Below are 24,450 nucleotides of genomic sequence, written 5' to 3' on the forward strand. Positions count from 1 at the left end.
TGGTGACCCTGAAACATTCTCTAGCTGCTTATAGAATAGGTTGTCCACTTCTTCATCCTGGTTGGGTGGTCTGTAACAGACTCCCAGTAGGATATCAGCCTTGTTGGCCTTCCCTTTAATCTTTACCCATAGGCATTCAACTTCATCATCATTAGTTTCAATGTCCATGGCATCAAAAACCTCCCTAATGTAAAGGGCCACCCCTCCACCTCTTCTCCCTTTCCTGTCTCTTCTGAAGAGCTTGTAGCCACCCAGTGCAATGCTCCAGCTATGTGAGTCATCCCACCATGTTTCCGTGATGGCAATCACATCATAGCTTTGCTGTTGTACCATGGCTTCCAGCTCCTCTTGTTTGTTACCCATGCTGCGTGCATTAATATACATGCACTTCAGCTGGGCTACTGTTTTCACCCCTAACTCAGACTTATCATCCTTGGGACTGTTTCCAGAGAGCCCAGCTGTATCCCCTTCCCCCTTCGAACCTAGTTTAAAGCCCTTTCAACGAGTTCAGCCAGTTCATGAGCTAAAAACCTTCTGCCCTTAACAGAGAGATGGAGCCCATCTGGTTCTAGCAGACCAGGTGCTGTAAAGGTTTCCCCATGATCAAAAAACCCAAAATTCTGCTGATGGCACCAACCCTTGAGCCACTTGTTGATAATGTGGGCTCTCCTATTTCTTTTGTCATTTTTCTCTGCCACCAAGAGGACTGAGCAGAACACTACCTGAACTCCTGCCCTATTCACCACTTGACCCAGTGCCCTAAAGTCCCTTTTAACTGCCTTGATGCTCCTCCTCTCAATTTCATCACTGCCAGCCTGGAGTATCAGCAGTGGGTAGTAATCAGAGGGCTGAATCAGCCCAGGTAGTCTCTCGGCAATATCCTGTACCCGAGCCCCAGGGAGGCAGCAGATCTCCCTGTGGGATGGGTCCGGTCGACATATGGGGCCCTCTGTTCCCCTAAGAAGGGAGTCACCCACTACCACTACCCTTCTTTTCTTTTTAATGTTAGAGGTGGTGATCTGTCTGACAGGTGACTCACGACTGGGAGGATCACTGAACAGATCATTCTCCTCTGTGTCCTCTAGTTGATCTTCTAGATCCAGGGCCTCATACCTATTCTGAAGTGGCACCTGGGTAGGTGAGGGGGGTAGGGAAGAATTTCTACCACCTCCTCGAGTGGGGACCCATTCCCACTCCCCTTCATCTGCCGGGTGTCCTCCTATTGCCTGACAGGGAGAGGCATAGGAGTCCTCTGACTCCTGGTGAGCCTCCCTCAAGGATGGAAGGGTAGAGCTCCACCAGTCTATTTCCCTTTCACTTTCCCTAATACTCCTTAGTCTTTCTACCTCCTCCCTGAGCTCAGCCACCAGTGAAAGCAAGTCGTTCACCTGTTCACACCGCAAGCATCCTCCTTCTGCAACGTCCCCTGGTACCGCCGATAGGCTCAAACACTCTGCACAGGAATGGGTCTGGACAGACACATCCTTTTTGGAGGGCTCTACTTGGCTACATACACTTGTAGCATTCCCAGGTTTCGATCGTGTAAAAACCATTACTTCCAAGCACAACAACTAACAACTAAAAGCCCCACCAGCAGTAAACCTGCAGCCCTGCCTGCTTGTCCTGCCTGCGCGAACTGCCGCGCAAACTGCCGTGCCACACCCTCAGAGACGTGCCACGCCCCTGTTTGCCCGCTCCTGTTTGCCCGCTCCTGTTCGCCGCGCTCCCTCCCGCGCAAGCCCCGCCCGGGTGACTCAGCAGAACAAGAATGAATCACTCACCTGCTCAGCGTGGTTTTAAATCGCCCCGCCGCTCTCCCGCGCAAGCCCCGCCCGGGTGACTCAGCAGAACAAGTAGCTACCAACTATGCCAGTTACACACACACAGGCGTCGCAGAGGTATACTTATTAGCACACGCAGAGAACAGCACACACAACGATTCCACAATCATTCAGAATGTTTCAACACTCAGCAAGTTATTTATATTTCGCGGGCGTCCCCGTGTGGGTTTTTATACCGGTAAAACACACAAGTTAACAGGTAATTTGCACACACACAGTACACACACACGCATTCAAAAATTCAAAAGCACCGGAGCAAACTCTGTTCAAAAAAGCTTTTCACTGTAGCCTAGGCAGGAGACTTGAACTCCAAAACACTCTGCAATTGCGTTTTAACTAGGTATCGGGACTCGAACCCGAAACCGCGTGGCGGCTGGACCCCGAGACTCTAACTCGGAACTGAGACAAACCGAGACTCTAACTCGGAACCAAAGCAACTGAGACTCAAACTCACACACTGGGCTCCGAGACTCAAACTCGGAACTGAGACAACCCAGACTCGAACTGGGAACAAATGCAACTGAGACTCGAACTCAAAAACACAGGAAGATAACACCGAGACTTGAACTCATAACCAAGGCAACCGAGACTTTAACTCGGAAACACAGGGGTTCGACGCCTAGACTCAAACTAGGAAACCGAGACAACATGCATGCATCACTAGTGATTTTTCCAGTATCTAATTAAACCGTCACCCTTGTATTTTACCCCAAAGTAATGCCTTAAACAAAAAAAAAGCACGGGATCTTGTGTTGAACTCACCAGATTCCGGGGACCGAGAGGTCTCTCTGGATGAAATCTCCATGCGTGCTGGGGAGACACTCACATTCCCGGAGTCCATGGAGTGATCAACAGCACTGTCCCGGCAGAGTCGCCAAAAATTGTAACCAAATCTGCGGGAAAATAAGAAAAACCCTCTAACACTGTATTTGAAGTGATAGAGAATCAGGCATTACTTTATTTGCTGGCCAGGATGTGCCTAAGAAAGTATTCCAAGAACACATAACATCAGAGAATTTTCTCCCGAATTTTATACAGTCAAAACCCCCTGCTGGAGGTGGTATCTGGTGAATGTCTGTGATAACCCCATGACCTGTGGATGTTCAGTGGGTGCCACAATGTCTCGAGGAGGTTCTGTTAATGGTCTTTATCTTTCTGGTTATCTTCGGGGTCACTCCCAATCCGTGGTATGTTAATCCCATCTCCGTAGGGTGATACTATATCTCTTAAAAAAACTAAAGAAAAGCTCCTTTCCCTAGGTAAAGTCAAGTAAAACTAGCTAGAGAGGTATAATAAAATTTCTAAAGTTATATTGTTTCTGACAGCAGCAGACTCTGCTTGCATCACGTGCACTCCTGTGGTGCAAGGCCTAGCACTTTGGGGGGGTCTTTGATGGATTGTGACTCCCCCTCAGCTCCTCTCACGTGAAAGTCCCGTGGATGTGGCCTGTGGGGTTCGGGGTTCCACAGCTGGGCCAGTTTGTGTAAACCTGGCTTCTGTAAGCTGTGCTCTGCCCCCACCCCAATACTCAGCCAGGGGTGATTCTCAGTGCAGCTGGTGGCTTTGGCCTTTGTGGATGCATTCCTTTCCCTCAGCCTGAGATGACTGAACAATAGGGTTTCCCTTTATCTAATCTCAGCAGTTTGACTTTCAGTCCAAAGTCCCAGTCAGGTATCTTCAGGGAGGCTTCTTTGATTGCAGCTTCTTTATAATGAGCGAAACTTTATATCAATGTTTGAGGCATGAACTATTTCAGTCTCTGACACCCCCATCCAGCCATCTGCCATTACTGCCTGAGGGAGGCTCGCCCGACCTTGCGCTACAGCGCCCCCTACTCGGCCAAGATCTCAACAGCGCCCCTGCTGGCTGTGACCATAACTGCACCAAAGGGAAGGGTGTCTGGCAGCCCAAAGAAAGCTGCCACAGAGTTTTCTGATTTTGTTTGTTGTTGCTACTGTTGTTGTTTGTTTGCCTCGTTATAAATACTACTAAAGAACTGTTATTCCTTTTCCCATATCTGTGCCTGAAAGCCCTTGATTTCAAAATTATAATAATTCAGAGGGAAAGGGTACCATAGTCTCTATTCTAAGGGAGGTTCCCACCTTCCTTAACTGACACCTGTCTTTCAAACCAAGACAGCAGAGCAGGTCTATTTATAAAATGAGTTATTTATTAAACAGACAGGAGATAACAGACAAAAGAGCTTAATCAGAGTTACTACACAATATAAAAGTAAAAGAACTACTAGTAGATTACATAAAACAGTGCACAATATCAAGGTACCTATATTCAATCTAGCAAAAGAAATCCTATAGATTAGGAGTCAAATGTAACTTACGACCAAAATGATGATAATATAAACAGCATCCTTTGACTCAGCCTCTGGAGGAGTAACCACAAAGCAGGTGTCCCTGCTCTGGGGAGAAACTCCTCACATTTCCAGGAAATGTGCAGAAGATTTCTACTTTGTGAAAGTTTGGTGTAATTTTTATAGTTTATAAAGTGAGGTGTCTGTCACTCAGAAATCCAGTTTATCTTTCCAGGTCTCAATTCAACAGTAAGATGTTTATTGTCAGCTGGGAGATGCCAGACCAGTGTTAACCCCATGGCACCAACATAACTCACTACAAGACAGCTTGTCCTGTTTGAGTTATTTTACCAGTTAACAAGCAACAGATAAGCTCTTGTGGGGGCCGAGATGCCCTGCTACAAGGACTGATGATAAATGATGGAAAGTGGCTTAGTGAGCTCTTCCACCAGCTCCCTCATCAATCTAGGATGAATCCCATTTGGTCCCATAGACTTTTGATTGTCTGAGTGTCTCAGCAGGTCACTAACTACCTTCTCCTGTATTTCAGGGGGTTTATTGTGCTCCCTGTCCCTGTCTACCAGCTCCCGGGGCTGGTTGCTCTGAGGATAACTGGTCTTTCTGTTAAACACTGAGGAAAAAGAAGGCATTAAGTACCTCAGCCTTTTCATCATCCTTGGTGACAACGTTCCCCAACGCATCTGATAAAGGATGGAGAATTTCCTTGGCCCGCCTTTTGTTGTTGACGTTTTTCTAAAAAAATCCTTATACTTTTCCTGAGTGTCTGTTAAAAAGTGAGAGGGGAGAGCTTAGACAAGTCCCTGTCTATGCCCAGGTTTCTGGCAGTAGGCAGAAGCTTTATTGAGGTGACCAGCACCCCAAAACCCACTCTCACTCGCTAGTTCTTAATAATAACCAATCAGGCCTATTACAATATGAATTATTTATTGAATAGACCAAGGAAAAAACACAGACACGAGACTTTAACAGGCTCACTTACTACACAGGATAACACAAAAAGAACTACTAGCAGATAAAATACAGTGAACGATAAAAAAGGTACCTTGTCGGGGTTTGACCCTGGCTAAATGCCAGGCACCTCTGCTCTCTCCGGCTGCAGACGTGCAGGAGAGGGAAGGAAAAAAAAACCATTGAACACACACACACACTGGACTCATGAGTTGAGATAGGACAATGGTGAGAGGACACACCAAAGGCAAAACAGGCTCAAAACTTAAAGTTGCAAAGTGATTTAGTAACCTAACATAGTAGGAGGATGAATGAGAAGTAAAAATAAGCTCTTCAGACACCGTTCTTTCACTCACCCCCCTCCCTCTTAAGACACCATTTCTCTGCTCACCCCCCTCCCTCCTTCCAACAAACAGCTCGGGTAGGGGGCAGGGGATGGGGTTTTTTTCTTAGTCCAAAAATCCATTCATCACTACAATTTTCCTACTACAAACACTGTTTCTCTGCTCACCCCCCTCCCTCTTTCCAACCAACAGCATGGGCAGGGGGCAGGGTAAGGGGTTTTTTCTCTGGTCAGTCCATCAGGGAGAGGGTCCTCTACTTAGCCATGGGGTCCCTCCCATGACAGACAGTCCTCTGGGAAGTTCTTTGGTGTGGGTCCAATCTCACAAGCAGCATCCCGCCCAAATTCTGCTGCAATGTGGGGTTTTTGTCCATAGGGTGCAGACTTCTGAGCCGAGGCCAGGCTGCTTCCATCCCAGGAGCAAGGCCTTTCTCTCCCTTGCAAGGCCTTTCTCTCCCTTGCAAGGCCTTTGCAGCTTTAACTCTTTATATGAGACTCCCACTGGATCACAGCTTCTTTCAGGCATCCACCTGCTCCTCTGACGTGGGCACCTCCCCTTGGGCTGTGGGTGGATTTTTGCACCCCCGTGGACTCCATGGGCTGCAGGGGGACCACCTGCTCCCCCCATGGTCTTCACCACAGCTAGCAGAGAGTTTTCAGCTCCAGTGCCTGGAGCACCTCCTCCCCCACCTTCTTCACTGACCTTGGTGTCTCCATGTTGTTCTCCCTTCACATATTTTCACCTCCTCCTCCTCCTCCTCTAGCTAACAAGAAGTGCATGACTACTTTGTTTTGATATTTTCCTAAATATGTTTTCACAGAGGCATAACTAGCATCTCTAATTAGCCCACACTTGGCCAGCACCATGTCCATCACTTTCAGAGCCATCAGAGATTGGTTCTACTGGACTTGGTGAAAAACTTCCAGAACCTTCACACAGGACACACAGGAGCCATTTTTGTGCCACTCCCCACCCCTCACACACTTCTTCAGGCCTGCCACAACAGCTTTTGAAGGGTTTAAATTTCTCTTGGATGTTAAAGATACCTTGCTGATGTTCTGGGCTAAGCAAAACCACCACATACCTATATTACAGCTAGTGAAGAAATAGTATAGATTAGGAGCCAATGTCACTTACCAATGAATGATAGTGGTGTGCAAAGAATCTCCTAATTCCTCTCAATCCTTGGGGAAGTATCTCAGTGCCAATGTCTCAACATCAAGGAGAACTCTCTACACACTCAGAAAGTGTATAAGCGATTTCTGATTTAATGAAAAATCATAGTGGTCTTTTATAGTTGTAAAAAGTGCTTGTGTCTGTAGTCGCTAATTTTGGTTTATCCTTTCTCACCATTTAAGACAGGATGTTTATTGCTGGCTAAGAATGTTTTCAGCTGAGATAATTCATCACATGATGAACCATTCAGCTGACTTAGCCATGAGGTGGAAGTAGATAAGTCTCAGGGGTGAAAAGTCCTGTCACAGTGTCTTCCCCCTTCTTCCAAAGTTCATGAACCCTCTTTTTATCCCCTGAGTTCAAGTGAAAGTTCCCAGTTCACCCAGGCCAGTCTTATGCTCCGACAGCTTGTCTTTCAGCACATAGAGATGGCGTCCTCTTACACCTTTAAGATCTCCTTCCTGCTCCTCCTTTTTGTTACCCACACTGCTGCATGCGTGTCGATGCACTTCAGCTGGACTATCCATTTAACCCCCAACACTGGCCTGCCGCTCCCAGGCTCATCTCTAGCGACTCTGGTCTTATTCCTTTCCCCCTTCAAATCTAGTTTAAAGTCCTCTTAATTAGCCCCACCAACTCACAGGCTGGAATTCTTTCCCCCTTTTAGACAGGCAAAACTCATCTATCTCCAGCACACCTGGTGCCGTATAAACCATCTCATGATCAAAAAAGCCAAAGTTCCCCTGATGGCACCAGTCTTTAAGCCACAGGATCATGTGAGTTCTCCTGTTCATTTTGGCATTCTTCCCTGCTACCAAAGGGTTTGAGGAGAATGCCACCTGTGTTCCTGTCCCTTCAACCAGTTGCCTCAGTGTTCTGAAATCCTTTTTGACTGCCCTAGGACTTCTCTCAATCTCACTGCTGCTGACCCAGACAATCAGAAGTGGGTAATAATCAGAGAGACAAATTAGTCCAGGGAGTCTCCTAGTAATATGTCTTACCTGGGCCCCAGAGAGGCAGCAGACTTCCCTGTGGGATGGGTCCAGTTGGCATACGGGGCCCCTGTTTCCCCTCAGGAGGTAGTCACCCACTATAATTACCCTTCTTTCTTTCTTAATACCTGTAGTTGTGAGCTCTCTTGTTAACTGTGCTGATCTGGGAGACCCCCCCAGATAGACCTTCTTCTCCACTGTCATCTGCCTGACCCTCGAGTTCCAGAGCCTTGTACCTATTCTGTAAGGGCACTTGGGAAGGTGAGGGAGGCCAGGAGGGGATTCTCCTACCTTCCCAAGCGTGAACCTGTTTCCATTCCCCCCATCTTTTAGGTCTACTCCTTCTGCCTAATTGCAAGAGGGTAGGGGCTCCTCTGACTCTTGCCAAGCTTCCATCTGCTGCATTTCTCTCAGGGATGGAAGGGTGTGACACCACCAGTCTATTTCTCTCATGCTTCCTGATAGTCCTCAGCCTCTCCACTTCCTCTTTAAGCTCTGCCACCAGGCAGGTCGCACTGCATGCAGGTGTCATCTCTGCTACCTTCCAGTACTGATGCCAGGCTCAAACAGTCCCTGCAGCCAGAGACATGGACAGCTGTGTGCTTCTGAGGGAGCTCCATCTGGGTTGTCATGCTCCTGCTAGCAATGGCTTTTGACCGTGTGGAAGCCATCGCTGGGTCTGTTCTAGTTGGACAGGAAAAACCACCAGGTGAGCTCACCTCAGGAGCTGGGGGGGGTAGATGTGCCCTCCTACACACCCTTCCTGCACAAACTGCCACACCATGTCCTATTTGTCCACTCCTGTTCATCGTGCTCCAGGTTGCTCATGCTCCCTTGAGCCATTTTAATCTCCTTTGGATGCTTCTGGCAATGTCCCCTCCTCATCTGATTGGCTGCCAGGGGCTTCCGGGCCTGCACAAGGCTTGGGGCTTTGCTCTCATGTCCCTGAGCTGGGGAACCCCCCTGTATGGCCTGATCTAACCCTCACCCCCAGACTTACCTCAGTTGCTGCTGCTGCCACCTCACCAACGGGATGAGGAATTGCCCTGATTTCAGCTAGGATTATTATGAACTAGTATTTTCGGATCACTTAAAGAATCACCAGCAAAGTTATCAGTAAAAACAGATTTAATATGAAAGTGACAGCATGACAAAAGTCATTGGCAAGGTTCACTCTACTACTTAATAGATGGTTCAGGCACACTGAGGAAAAATAACAAACAAAAATCCAATCAATCAATCTAAACTGAAATAAACTGAAAGCTATCTGTGTGTGTGTGTGTGTGTGACAAAAGGATAGAAAGGGTAAGGATAAAAAGGAATACAGCTTAAAGGCTCAATAACACTTAACAACATGTCACTTAACACTTTAGCAAAGGATTCATATAGGATTTAATATACTGCAGCAGTAACTTACAGGTCTAACTTGTTTACAAATCCAAAGTACTTAAGAATCCAGGGGAGCAGGATTTCTCCCACATTTGCTGTAGGGTATTCACACTCACATGCACACAAAGAGTCTCTACAAGGTACCTGGGAAAAATTCCCCTTGAAGGTAGTGAAATACTCATGTCAGATGCCTTTGCATCTTCTGAGTGGGTGAAGGGTTGAGCCTCAAGGAATGGGGGTATCAGGCCAGGATCCATTGTCATTCAGTGATCCTCCAAGTATAGCAAACTTGAGAGTTCTCTGGCTGTGAGAGGCCCCACTCAGAGGGAGGTTGCTGGTTGCAGCTGCTGTGGGCCAGGAGAACTTGAAGGGTCTTATTTTGGACTGCTGTTTATAGGGTCACAAGAGAGTGGGCTTTAGTCATAACAATGTTTCATCCTGGACACACTTCAGATCAGCAACTTTCTTTGAAAGTGTGAGAACAAGAATGTTATGCCATTCAGGCAAAAAAAGTTTCCAAGGCTGTTAAAAAAAAAAAAAAAAAGCAGGAGCTTGTTAGCCGGCATTAGTTCCTGGGAGCAGACAGTGTTTCTGACAAGCTCAAGAGGAGCTCAGCCCAGGGGCTGTTCATCAAGGTCAAGGCCTGTCGGGGTTTGACCCTGAATAAATTCCAGGCACCCCTGCTCTCTCCTGCCACAGACATGCAGGAGAGGGGAAAGAAAAAACTGTTAAACATACACAGGATTCATGAGTTGAGATAGAACACTGGTGGCAGGATGCACAGAAAAAGGGCAAACAGGCTCCAAACTTAGAGTTGCAAAGTGATTTAATAACCTAACAGAGTTGGAGGATAAATGAGAGGTGAAAAAGAGCTTTTCAGACACCATTTGTTCACTCACCCCCCTCCCTCTTAAGACACCATTTCTCTGCTCACCCCCCTCCCTCCTTCCAACAAACAGCTCGGGTAGGGGGCAGGGTATGGGGTATTTTCTTAATCCGTAAATCTATTCATCACTACAATTCTTCTACTACAAATACCGTTTCTCTCCTCATCTCTCTCTCTCAAGACAGTTTCTCTGCTCACCCCTCTCCCTCTTAAGACACTGTTTCTCTGCTCACCCCCCTCCCTCTTTCCAACCAACAGCATGGGCAGGGGGCAGGGTAAGGGGTTTTTTCTCTGGTCAGTCCATCAGGGAGAAGGGTCCTCTACTTAGCCATGGGGTCCCTCCCACAACAGACAGTCCTCTGTGATATTTTTTGGCATGGGTCCAATCTCACAAGCAACATCTCGCCCAAATTCTGCTGCAACATGAGTTCTCTTGTCCTTAAGGTGCAGACTCTCCTGAGCTGAGGCCAGGGTGCTTCTATCCCAAGAACAAGGCCTTTCTCTCCCTTGCAAGGCCTTTGCAGCTTTAACTCTTTATATGAGACTCCCACTGGATCACAGCTTCTTTCAGGCATCCACCTGCTCTTCTGGTGTGGGCACCTCCCCACAGGCTGTGGGTGGATTTCTGCATCTTTGTGGACTTCATGGGCTGCAGGGGGACCACCTGCTCCCTCCATGGTCTTCACCACAGCTAGCAGAGAGTTTTCAGCTCCAGCACCTGGAGCACCTCCTCCCCCACCTTCTTCACTGACCTTGGTGTCTCCATGTTGTTCTCCCTTCACATATTTTTACCTCCTCCTCCTCTAGCTAAAAAGAAGTTTGTGCTCACATTGTTTTGATTTCTTCTTAAATATGTTTTCACAGAGGCATAATATCCTGGATTAGAGACAAACTTCTCTAGGTGGAGAGTGCTCCAAACAACCTCCTCCTCCCCCAACAGAATTTCTTAAATGAAAGTGAAAATAAACCAACCTATTTATTTAACAAAACACACAGAGTACCCTGCAAGGCACAGGGGAAGGGGAAAACAGGGGAAAAGGAGTTATTAAACCTGAGTTAACAGGTGGTAAACTTTAGTGCCCTTATCTCAGGCATAGTTTCCCCTCTCCAGGGGCCCCCGGGGGCTGGGCAGAGTTGCTCCAGTAGCTCCCTGGAGGATTCTCATCTGCCGTCCTCTGGGGCTCCTTGGGTTTTCTTGGCAAGAAAGCGAAACGGAGAAAAGGGTCCAAAAAGGAAAATGATGAAGAGGCACCCCCAGGGAAAAACTTGCAGCGCCAACAGCAACCGCCAGCCAATCCCAGAAGTGTCTTTTCCTCCACCTCACTTCCCGCACAAAGAGGCTTGGGGAAGGGTTTTAAACAACCTGCTCTCCTCCCATTGGCTGAATGCAGTTAAAGCTGCAGGACCACATTTTCTGAGCATACGAAACATGATATGGGAATACACAGGATTACCCTCACCCCAGGACACGTAACTAGCACTTCTAATTGGCCCAAACTTGGCTAGCAGCATGTCCATCACTTTCAGAACCATCAGAGATTGGCTCTACTGGACTTGGTGAAAAACTTCCAGAACTTTCACTCAGGACACACAGGAGCCATCTTTGTGCCACTCCCCACTCCTCACACACTTCTTCAGGCCTACCACAACAGCTTTTAAAAGGTTTAAGTTTCTCCTAGATGTTAAAGATACCTTGCTGATCTTCCGGGCTAATCAAAACCACCACAAGGGGTTATTTCAACCTTGAGGCTGCAGTAGCAACCAGGTAGTCTCTCTTGCAGAGCTACTCTGTGTCTGGGAAGCAAAATTCCATCTACATTAATGTTAGGCCTTTTTTCCTCACAGAGTGAGTTTCATACCTAAAAGGTGTCTTTATGGCTTCCCAGTTGGGTTGATGTATATGTAATGTGAAGACTAGATTATTCATCTTAGCTTATTTTCCTTAAAGGAAAAAATGAACATGTTCCAGTAAAATGATAAAAATAAGACAACAAATAGCACATCAGGAAATTACATTTAGTAGTTGACTTTAACACAAAAGGGAGGTTTTCTTTTTTTTAAAGTGAAGATCTTGTGATGATGAGGAATTACGGTGGCATACAGTTCTATTTATTTTAAATATGTTGAAGGAGAGGGAAGATCCTAGGTTGTTTAATTCAGCGTGACAGTCCATTATTAGATTACTGATTATAGATTTAAATTTAGGCCAAGGAGACAGATATCTACTCTGCTTTCTGCTTGTTCATAGATCCATTTCTGGCTTCTGTATATGCTTCAGACTGGAGCAACTATAGTAGACTGATGTCTTATACAACTGCAGTGGATCAACAGGACTTATACCCTCATGAAAAGATTCTCTTAAAAAACAAGAGGTTTCTGCTATTTTAATAGCAATAATATAATACTAAAATATAAAATGGCATTGATATCTGTACTACTTGTGCTGTTGTTGTATCTTCTGTTTCTTTACTATTGATGTTATTGTATTTGAGTTTTATATAATCACTTATACGTGCTTGTAAAAAGAAATAACTAGATTGTAAGAGTAGCTTTATCATCAATGTATTGGGTATATATGGCAAGGTTTGGGGAATGGGGGGGACTGCAGGTATGGCATCTGTGCTGGACACAACCAATTCCAGCTGACTTGGCAATGGACCCACCACAGGCCAAATCTGAGCCAATCAGCAAAGTTGGTGGTGCCTGTGTGAAAACATATTTAAGAAAGGGCAGAAAACACTGCACAAGCAGAGGAGAAGAGAAAAAGAGAATGAGAAAGAGCAGTGTGAATACCAGGGTCAGAGAAGGAGGAAAAAGAGAGAGAAGGTTCTCCAGGCACTGGAGCAGAGATTCCCCTTCAACCTGTGGAAGAGATCATGATAGATCAGGTATTCCCCTGCAGTCCTTGGAGAGGTCATACACTGGAGCAGGGGAAAAGTGTGAGAAGGAAAGTTTGGTAGAAAGAAACTATGTTCTTGTGGGTTAACCCTGGTAGACAGATAAGTACCACAGTTGCTCACTCCTCCCCCACAGTGGGACAGAGGAAGAGGAAAGGAAGAATAAAACCAAGGAAACTTGGAGGTCAAGATAAAACAAGCAAGCAAACAAACAAACAAATGAATGATAAGTGGAAGGAGAGGGAAGAAAATAAAGAAGTAATACAAAGGCAATCATGCACCACCTACCGTGTGTACACTGGTGCCCAGCCAGTTCCTGAGCAAAAGATATCTAACCCCCTTAAAGTCCCTTCTTTTCCCTTTTATTGCTGAACATGACATTATATGATATGGAACATCTCTTTGGTTAGTTCAGGTCATCTGCCCAGTTGTGCTCCCTCCCAGCCTATTGTGCAATCCCTCCTCCCCCAAGCTATTCACTGGGAGGACAATGTGAGAAACAGAGAAGGTTTTGATGTTGTGCAAACACTGTTCAGCAATAACTAAAATATTAGTGTGCTATCAGTACTGTTTTGCTAAAAATTCCAAAACACAGCACCACATGAGCTGCTTTGACGAAAATTAATTCTGTCCTAGCCAGGCTTAATACATATATACTGACTGTAACTCCCATCCCCTCTGAGATGCTTGGGGGAACAGGTAGAGGAGTCGCGAGTAAAGGAGTGAAGTCGAGCCTGGGAAATGGGAGGTTGGGTGGGAGATGGATTTTTAGGTTTTATTTTTGTTTCTCATTACACAAATATATTTTGTCTCCCCCTTGCCGAGCAGGGAGGTGTGAGCAGGTGGGTATTGGGCTGTTAGCCAAGGTAAATCCACCCCATACCTGTTAGTGAAATTTCTTTGTGACAGCACAAAAATCTAACAAAACTTTTCATTATAAAGAAATAATTTTCTTTTTCTGTTTAGGTACCATGATCAACAGGATGTTACAAGCAACTTCCTTGGAGCAATGTGGTTGATTTCAATAACATTTCTATCCATTGGATATGGTGACATGGTACCTAATACATACTGTGGGAAAGGGGTCTGTTTACTCACTGGAATCATGGTGAGTATTTTGGAATTTATTCACTGGATATGAAATTAAGTTTGTTGGAATTAATGCCCAAACTCGTGGTAGTCATAACAGAAATATTTATTTGATAACTTTTAAAGTATATAGGCTTACTTGTACCATTCCATGGTCTCTCATTCCATGGTGATGGAATGTAACGTGTTCATCCTCTGTAGATAGAATGAAGAGCTGCATAATAAAATACAGAGAAACAATTTTACCCTGATGCAATTCTCAGCTTCAAAATCTCAAGAGTCTTTCATTAAATGTTAGTATATCACATCTTCTTGACTGTCATTGGACATGTGTAATTGGACCACTTCTAAGAACAAACCTACAGATATTTGCTTTTTAATGTAGTTCCTTGCAGGTGTAGAATTGGGATGGTAGTTAGTCTCCTAAAGCGTTTTGCTTGCGCATAGTTTCCTACATTGTTTCTTATAAGTCTAATAATGTATGGTCCATAGTTTTCAATTGCTTTGAATTGATTTATTCAGTGCAGTTTTCATTATAAGAGTTTTTGTTACCACTGATTTAATTGTTAGGCCATACATATTCAGTACTTCATATCTAATTTCAATTTTTTTGTGTTGTAGCATTTGGTTCAAGTTACATAGGGCGTAGGGCAATAAATTGTAATGGAAATTTCTGCATGTTTACAATAAATAAGAAGTAAAAAACCTCCTGATCCTGCCACTTTTATTTGTATCAAGCTCCCATGTAAATTTCCCTGTGAGTGAGAAGTTCAGGATGGACATCATATATAACATATGACAGTAAGATCCATTGATCATAAAAGCAATGCAGCTTCAATATATACCTTCTATTAAAACATGGATATTGGGATTATGGCTGAAAAAAATGGTAGCAAGAAGTTTCTCTTTTTGTTTTAGTATATCTGTCATTTATAAAAGTATGTATTTTATGTTTAGAGAGTAAAACATTTTTGTAATGTTGAAGACTTTTTTCCCAAATGTTTTTTTTTTAGTGTTTAACATCTGACAGGTTTCAGCTCACTGACCTTTATTGAAAAAGCCTTCCAGTAAATTTTGGTAATGTCAAATGCATATATCTTTAAATACAGAGTTTGAAATCTGGTGAAAATACAGGTGGAAAGCACAGGGATGATTTAGAAGGCTTTTTTAAAGGCTGTTGACTAAACTCATATCTGCTGTCTTCTGGGATGTTTGTCTTTGTTCTTCATTCTGAGCTGGATTTTGATGCCAGATAGAATAAAAAGTGGCCATAAGTTCATTAGGAAAAGAAGAGAACATACAGCATATATTGCCACAGGGATGTGCAAAACCCTGTTATATTGCTTTCCTTCTTTCCAAACACTGTTCAGAAATAAGAAGCAAATGCTTCAAGATGCAGATATTAGATCATTATCCCTCCTCATTATCATGTCTGACTACATCCTTCACAACAGATCTCTTGACAACAGGTAAATTCTAGGTTAACTTACCTTGAATATTTATTCGAAACAAATTGTTCATCCGTCCTAGCATTTTCAGTATGAAAAAAATTACTGTAACAAAAATCTTGGAATTTCCAAGCCCTACAGAAGTGGAATGAAAATGTTAGTATGGATGCTAATCATATTGATACCATGAATTTCACACTGCTATTGGATTTATATTGATGCAAATGACAGCAGCATCTAATCTGGTCTTAAAATTTTAATGGATGTGGGTTGGCTGTACAATTTTATTATGATGAAAACTAGGTAAAAATAAAATATCAGAAAAATTCTCCAGATTATTGCAAGATTTTCTATGTGCTCATGAAGGAACTACACAGAAGGTAAAATTCTGAGCTGTACTTTTCATTTTGCCTATGACAGTGATGCCTTAAAAGCTGGTAAAAATAAGAGGCAGACACAGCAGTATAGGGAAAAAGGGTATTACCTTGGTTTTAATAGGATCCCAGGTGCCCCCTCTTCAAAGGTGGAATCATGCCAAGGAGCCCCCCGTGTACAACACATATACAATTTTATGGACCTTACAAATTAGCATTTGCTATAGCAAAAATAATAACTACAATTACAACTATTATAAATGCTTCCTTTACCCAGGCCCCATTTGGTAACCATGAAGTGATGGTGTGGAAGATATGGTTGAATTTCAAGGTGTAATTTCTGGAACCCACTTCATACAGAATTTGAATCCCCTTCCAAATTTCTTCCAAACCTTTTAAATTTTTCAATGGCCAGTTACCTCATCCATTTAGAGGTGGTAACTGGGTACCATTCCAGCAATTGCTCATATTAAGAGCTCTGGATACATTTTGCATCACAGTATTGTACAACTCCTGGGCTGAACCCTGGGTCATGGTTACCAGTTGGGTAAACAACAGACATGTAAAGAACAATTTAAACTACATCATCTTGGTTTGCATCAGTCTCTGTCTTCTTGATGGTCTCAGGAGCAGAAGCCTTTTTCACTCTGGAGTAGTGGATCCATGGTCCTTTCCCAGCAACCTTGACAGCAGTGAGGGTAGTCAGCAAGACTTGGAATGGTCCCTTCCACTTAGGTTGCAAGGGGTCATTGTTTCACTAATTGATGTAAACCCAGTCTCCAGGCTGAAACAGGTGAACAGGGATGTCCAATCCTATTGGTTTGGACAGGACAACGAATCTCTGGAGCTTTTGCAAAGTTGAACTCAAAGTCATTAAGTATTTCTGTAAATCAATTTTTCCCCTCATGTGAATTTCCCCCGGGATGTGTGGAACCTGATATGATCTGCCATATAGGATTTCATAGGGACTTATATTGTCCCTCCACCTAGTTGTATGCAGACCTTCAGTAAGGCTATAGGCAAAGCCTGAACCCATTGTCATAGATGTTTCTTGACAGGTCTTACCAATTTGGGCCTTGAGGGTTCCATTCATACATTCAACTTTGCCACTTGCTTGGGGCCTGTAGGGTGTGTGCAAGTCCTAAGTAATTCACAGAATCTTGCTAACTACTCCAACTACTGTTGCAACAAAATGTGGTCCCCTATCTGATGACATTCCCAAGGGAACCCCAAACCTTGGAAGTATATGGTTGAGCAAGGCTTTCACTACTTCCTTTGCTGCATTGGTGCGACAGGGATAAGCTTCAGGCCATTCACTGAACATATCAACCAATACCAGCACATATTTGTATCCTTCCTTATGTGGCATTTCAGAAAAATTTATTTGCCAGTAATCTCCCGGGAGATGCCCTGCCTTGGTCACTCCTAACACTATTCTTTTGCTTGTGTCAGGGTTGTTTTTGCAACAGGTTTCACACTTGCTTGTTATAGATTGCACAATATCAGTCATCTCTCTCCCTATCACTACTTTCTTCAGATGTTTTAAAAGGTTTTCTGTTCCCCAGTGGGTACTCTCATGTTCCCTCTGTGCTATTTCTCAAAAGAGCGGGGGTGGGACTACAACCTGGCCTATCAGGGTAACAGCCCACTCACCCTTCTTAATTTCATCCTTAAGAAATTTAATAAATTTGTGGTTACTCTGATCATATTTTGGAGTAAACCCTGTCAGATCTACTTCTTTCTGTGGTACTATTGCAAGTATGCCTTTTTTTGCTATCTCTTTTGCTATTTCATCAGCAAAGTGATTTCCCACTTCAGGAGTTGTCTTTCCCTTTTGATGACTTCTGCAATGCATGATAGCTACTTCTGTAGGCTTCCAGATGCTCTGCAGGAGTGCAAGGATTTGTTTTGCATGCTTAGTGCCATTACCTTGAGCAGTCAACAGGCCACATTCCTTCCAAATAGCTCCATGGGCATGAACAACACTGAAGGCATATTTGGAATCAGTCCATATATTTACCTTCTTTTCTTTGCTCAGTTCTAGAGCTCTGGTCAGTATGATCACTTCCCAATCTGGCTTCTCCAGAGGCACATCCTCCAGGTCTGGTCTGCTGGAATAGACCTCCTCAATTGTCTACAAACAGTCATGCTCAGTCAGGTCATTAAGTAATGTGGATGACAAAAACATTGCAGGGTTTACAACCGATGTTGTTTTTGAGGGTAACATCGTCCTGTTCCAACAACACAGACTGGTATTTGAGCATTCTGCTAGGGGATAACCAGTGTCCCCCCTTTTGCTCCAGCACAGAGATCACGGCGTGGGGTACATACACAACAATGTGCTGCCCAAGGGTGAATTTACAAGCCTCCTGTATTAGGATGACAGTTGCTGCCACAGCTTTCAGACACCCAGGCCACCCTTGGCTATCATTGTCTAGCTGTTTTGAAAAACTGGCCACAGCTCTTCACTGGTCCTCAAGGTGCTGTGCCAGTACCCCTAGAGCAACATTCTGCTGCTCGTACGTAAAAAGTCCAAAGGGCTTAGTTAGATCCGGCAGCCCCAGACTTGGAGCGGATATTAAGGAATGTTTTAGCTGTTTAAATGCAGCCCTTGCTTCCTCTGTCCAGTTGATGGTTCCTTTCTCAGCTGCCTTAAGGGCTTCATAAGAGGGTTTTTCTTGTTTTTCCCAGTCCTCCAGTTCCTTTGACAGCTGATGTCCAAATACAGTCGGGCTATTTTTGAAATCTTGGAGTAGCACTGCCCAGGTGAGTTGAGTCTTTCTTCCTGTCTGTCTTGGTTTGAAAGACAGGTGTCTGCCAAGAGAGGTTGAACCCTCCCTTAGGACAGAGAATGTGATTTTCCCCTCCCTCCGAATTATTTAATTTTGAAAATCAAGGGCTTCCAGGCAAAGGTATGGGAAAAAATGGAATATCAGTTCTTTACTAGTATCTATAAACAAGCAATAACAATAATAGCAACCACAACTAGAACCAGAAACCAATAGCAGATGACTTGTGAGCTGTCGAGCCTTTTCTCATGTGGTGTAATCACGGTCACAAGCAGCAGGGGCGCTGTTGAGCTCCTGGTCGGGCAGGGCAGGTGCGATGACTCCCGAGCCACTGCAGGTGGCGCTGTGGCGCAGGGTCAGGTCAGCCTCACACAGCTGGTAATGGTGGACAGGCTGAAAAAGCAGGCAGGGCAGCTCAGAGCGGCAAAAAGCAGGGCAGCAGGGGTAGGAGCTGGCTCTCTCCCTGGCTAGCTTGCGAGGTAGCAAGGATTTCTGCAGTCACAGCAGACGCCGCAGTCTCGTGCGGCAGAGGGCGGGGGCAGGCAGCAGAGGCAGCCGGACTCTCCCAGCAGCTGCTGCGAGAAAACGCAGCCCGGGGAAACGTGCACTTCCCAGTGGGAAAAAGGTTGAATCAAAGCTCACCCAGCCAGGAGAAGAAAAAACAGGGCACAGTTGGATTTCCTCTGGTCGCAGCCGAAAAGCAAAGAGCAGCCTCTCCTCTCAGCATCCCAACCACGAGAGAGTGTTCTAATGGCCGGCTCTTCCCTTACTCTGCCCTGCCCAAGCATACCTTTTGTCTTTTACAAAAGACTTGATGGCTCTAAACACCCAACTATTTGTTGCTTAGTAACAGTGATGGAGAAAAATTCCAAGGCCTTCCCCAAACTCCGACACTGTCTCAGGATTTTCCCTCTCAGAAGTAAAGAGTTCTTGACTACTTTCACTTATAGAAATCCAGAAAAAGGCATCCTTGAGATCTAAAACTGTGAACCACCCTAGTTCATTTATCAGTGTGGTCTGAAAAGTGTAGGGTTTTGGTACAACTGAATCTATGTCCTCTGTGATTTTGTTAATTGCTCTTGAATCCTGCACTAATCTGTAACTTTTACCATCATCTTTCTTTACTGGCAGGATGGGTTTTCCCAGTTTAAATTTTAAAGGTTGAAAGAAAGGCTTTGTTTCACTTTTCTCTGTGGTGCCAGTCATATTTATAATGCTTTGATTTAGTTTTTTTTTTAGCTTGTTTTAAAGGTGCTTTTAGGATAGTCTCTTTCTTTCTTTGTTTATCTTTTTTAGATCTGGTGTGTTCATCTACCAGACTAGCAGCTTTTATAGCCTCCTGAATTACCTTTCCCCCCTTCTTCCCGGTAAGCCCGCTGGCTGCTGTGGCTACAGCCCCAGCCCCGGTCTCTTCCTCCTCGGAGCTATCTGCACTGAATTAATCTGGCTCGCGTTTAATTGAGGCTATTTTTCCCTCAGCCCTGTCACTGACCACGCAGCGAAGCAGCTGCTGCCCTCTGCCCCCCCCCCCCCCCGTTCTCCAGCCTGGGAGGGGTCGAGTAAGGGCGGCAGATGCACTTTCCTCTCCACCTGGAGTTGGTTCCGCTCCTCCCCTGCCTCTGCCCTCAGGGTGGCCCGGAGAGGGTGGCAGCGTAGGCAGCAGTGGCTACCCATCCTCCATCCCCAGCCCCACCATGGCAGGGGGGAGGGGTGCTGGCAGTGGCCTCCTATCCCCCACCCCCAGCACCACATCAGCCCGGGGCAGGGAGGGGGGCTGCCAGCAGCAGTGGCTGCGGCAGAGGAGGGAGCTAGGCTCCCCTCACCTTCGTAGGTCCGGATGGCCCCTGTAGTGACAAGTGGTATGATATTCTTTTTCACAAGGCAGGCAGTCTTTTTTCATTTTTTTGTACGTCTTTTCCCAATTCAGGGATATAAAAAACAATTCTGCATACCTTAACTCATCAAACCTGCCCTGGACCCGAAGCTCTACCAGTAGTTCTGTGATTAACTGGTTGTCTAAACTACCTAAACAGGGCCATTTCTCTCCCCCACTCAGTCTCAACACAGGCCACACTCACAACGTGAGCTTGGTTAGTTTCTCTGTGTTCAGGAGGGGTTCTTTTCCCCATTAGGTCGTGCCAGTTTTTTAAGATCAGACCCAGCGGGGAATCCTGTGGGATTTTTGGGTTAGTAGAAGATGCACCACCCATGTTCTGCTTATGAACAGAAAAGAAGCAGCTGGAAAGAAAGTTCTTATCCTAGAGTCTGGCACGAGAAACAAACCTGCGATTTTCATGCCCAGCAGAGTAAAGAAAGCAAGCTTAAAAGAGCACATGCGTGTGGATTAAAACCCTGGCGGGGCTCGAACCACCACCCAACCCCCAACCCCTGGGCCACAGCTCCCCCTGAGCCGCCGTTTGGCCCTTCTGTGAGTAGTAGCAAAGGGCGTCCCCTTCTCCTCACAGCCCCCCCCTCCACGGGAGCAGAGTAAGTTGTAAGCCCCTCCTTTATCGCCCCCTTGGCCACACTCCCCCCCTTGGAGATCTCCCCCAGATGCTAGCTAGCAATAAAACCATAAAACCCTTCTCCTTTGATCTCACCTCTCCTGCTGTGTTTCTGTGGTAGGTTTTTCGGAAACTCCCTGGGTTTTGCAATCCTGAATCGCTGCTTCCCTCCCGTTTTGCTGGCGAGTGGGGGTGCAGCGGGGTGTTTCTCAATTCAGAATTCGATTTTTGGGGTTCCCTTCTCTCCTGGCTGGCTGGCCAGAACTGATGCCTTAAAAGATGGTAAAAATAAGAGGCAGACACAGCAGTATAGGGAAAAAGGGTAGTACCTTGGTTTTAATAGGATCCCAGGTGCCCCCTCTTCAAAGGTGGAATCATGCTGAGGAGCACACCCCATGTACAACGCGTATACAATTTTATGGACCTTGCAAATTAGCATATCTAATAAAAAATCCCCCAATAAGAAACCTAACAAATGAAGTAATTTTCCCCCTATTCTAATTATCCCCCCCCCCAAATGAGACTACAATCTAGTTTACAAAAACATGTTCCAGAGAAGAGGCCCCATCCAAGGTTGGAGCCTCTAGTTCTGAGATAGTAGGGATGTTTTGTCTACCCCAGAGAACCCTGAACTAGGCTAAATATCAGAGTACAAGGGTTATAGACATGTAGGGCTAAGGTACAGGGAGTAAAAGGTACAAGGAATGGGAAAGGGTATAAAATGTATAAAAAGGGTATAAAAAGGGTATAAAAAGGGTATAAAGAGAAAAGACAAAAACCACCAGGCATCAACAGCACCATTTGGAATCAGGTATAAAATTATTTACAGCATCTGTTTCCATTACTTTAGTGAAATGCTACAGTAGGGGTTAATATATACTGATTACACACATAGCATTTCTTTTTCACAACTGAAACAAGATCCCTTTGAAAATTAGATTTGTAAAAGGTACAGATGAGATTCACCTTCATGCCTTTGATTGTTTTTTATGATAAAAAATTCTGCAGCTACATTTGAAGCAGTAAGGCTCCAAACACTAGGTAGTACTTACATAATCAGGATCACATGAGGCGTTTGGGCTAAATACCTCTAGAGACAGAGAACATTCTTAACAAAAAGGGAGTCAGGTAGAAAGTGTGATAGTAATTAAAACAGTAATGAAAATCTGACCCAAAATTAAATTTTAAAGGATGTTAGCAATATGGCTTTGGCAAGCTGACATATTTGAGAAGAAAATTATGAAGCAATGAGAGAAATTTAGGTATTGAAATTACTTTTTCCTTGGTAAAGAATCTGAAAGATATGAAGTGTGAAACAGTGAACATATCAGTGAATATATCCTCCTGCCTAAACTTCAAGACCAAAAAGTTTATGGCTCCTAAATTGGATTCTTTAAAAACAGGTATGCTTCTAAAACTTTTATGGTAAGCAACTCGTGTTTATTGTGGAAAAGATGTGACTTCAAGATGAAAAATTCAATTCCCTAGCATCCAAAGTAGCAGGTAGACTACAACAGTAACTTACTTACAGGTCTAACTTTCAAATCTAAAGTACTTTAAAATCCAGGAGAGCAGCATTTCTCCCACATTTGCTATAGCATGTTCACACTTGTATGCACACATGCATTGTACAAGGTACCTGTGAAAAATTCCCCTCGAATTCACTAAAATTCTCATTTTGGATGCTTTTGCATCTTCTCAATGGGTGAAGGATCGAGCCTCGAGGAGTGGGGGTATCAGCCCAGGATCCATGATCATTCAGCAATCTTTCAAGTATACCAAACTTGAGAGTTTGCCGACTCTGAGAGGCCCCACTCAGAGGGAGGTTGCTGGTTGCAGCTGCTGAGGGCCAGGAGAACTCAGAGGGTCTCACTTTGGACCATTGTTTATAGGGTTGCAAGACAGTGGGCTTTAGTCATAACAATGTTCCATTCTGGCAGCACTTCAGGTCAGCACACCTTCTTTGAAAGTTTGAGAACAAAAATATGATCCCACTTGGGTGGTTATGTCACCAAATTACAAAAAACTGGGTAAAATAAAACTCAACACCAATTTTTAGTATTAAAGAGGGCATCATTTATTCTGGCGCCTGGAAGAGCATGGGGGATAACTCCTCCTAACATGCCCCCCAATTTCTACAAGTGTCTTGCTAATATAGTCACTACATGCAAATTATAATTTGCCTATTATCATAAAAACCCTCCTCATATTCCCCAAGTTCCTAAATTCAGTCCTTGTTTTGGCTGTAGCTGCATTCCTAAGCCAGATGTCTTCTCTTTACCTTCCAACATCCTTGCTTGAAGAGCAATTTATGCATGCCTTGCTTCTCTGCTAAAGGTCTGCAGACACAGTGTCTTTTCTGCTAAAAGCTCACAGTCACAGTAGAAATTGAATTTAACCTTTTTGGTATCAATTTCCCCCTTTGAAACTTCTCAAATTCCTTAAGGCCATTTGATAAGTTTTAACTTGATTCCTGTCTATAGTCACATACATTCCTGCAAGGTTACGATTTGAAGTTGTAAGGGGTCCGGCGGGGTCCGGCCGCCTGGCCCCAACGAGCTCCGGGGCTTCGGGAGACCTCGGGGGCCTCACCTGGCCCAAGCTCTCAGCCCTCCCGGCTGTTCGGCTCTGTCCAGAGGCGGCTGCAGTCAGCCTCGGTGTTCCCAGGGTCGCTCCTTTGGAGCGGCAGGGACCACGCGGCGGAGGCGGGGGCCTGCCGGGCAGGAACGCCGTGGAGTCGCTGGTCGCTTCCCGTGATAAAGAGAGTGCTACGAGTTGAGAGTCACCAGTGTGCAGTTTATTCAGGAGAAGCGGCGCGGGGGAGGCACACTGGGGGCTCTCGGGTGGGGCGGTCCACGCAGCTGCCGGGCGCAGAACCCGGCGGGGCTGGGGTCGCGGCCACACCACGCCGAGAGAACAAAGGGAAGGGGTTTTTAGGGGGAAATACGGGGTTTCCCGGGGAGGAACAGCAGGGGCGGAGCCAACGGGGCTCCGGGACAACATGAGGGACAAGCGGGGGAGCAAATGAAATATAAGTAGGGAGGGGATTACAAGCAACTCATGGGGAAAGCCCGGCAGTAGAACATTCTAGTGTGGGCAAGCAGCGGGGGCGGTGATAGGGGCGGGGAAGCAAACCTTAAACCAATAAGCTTAGGAAAACTTTCCAGGGGAGGGAGAGAGCGGTTTACGGCCCGGCCTCCTCCGAGTCCCAGGCGATGGCATCCTCGGCAGCGTCCCCGTGGATTACGCCGACCGCCGGCCTCGGGGACTCGGGATCCGCAGCATCGGGCCGCCGCACCCCCACACCGATTGATCATTTTTCAAACACAGCCAATAGCAAGACCAATAATTACTACAATTGCAACTATAATGATGATGGTTTTCAGTATTTTAGCCAGCCATCCTTTCAGGGACCATCCCCTTATTCCTTGAAGAATTTTATTG

General features: G+C 45.3%; 1 protein-coding gene and 1 long non-coding RNA gene across 4 annotated transcripts in view; both read left to right on the plus strand.

Annotated features, from left to right (window-relative positions):
• Positions 1–24,450, plus strand: part of LOC146425378 (uncharacterized) — a 517,591-nt gene that overhangs the window by 406,296 nt on the left and 86,845 nt on the right. The window lies entirely within an intron of this gene.
• LOC146425386 (small conductance calcium-activated potassium channel protein 2-like) overlaps positions 1–24,450 on the plus strand; it is a 171,110-nt gene that overhangs the window by 82,005 nt on the left and 64,655 nt on the right. For all 3 annotated transcript variants that reach the window (XM_085041587.1, XM_085041586.1, XM_085041588.1), the window contains one exon: positions 13,769–13,910. In XM_085041587.1, coding sequence (XP_084897713.1) covers positions 13,769–13,910 — 142 coding nt within the window. The remainder of the gene's footprint in view (positions 1–13,768; positions 13,911–24,450) is intronic.

The sequence above is a fragment of the Lichenostomus cassidix genome, chromosome W (assembly GCF_008360975.1).
Source record: "Lichenostomus cassidix isolate B80296 chromosome W, HeHo_3.0, whole genome shotgun sequence".
NCBI lineage: Eukaryota > Metazoa > Chordata > Aves > Passeriformes > Meliphagidae > Lichenostomus > Lichenostomus cassidix.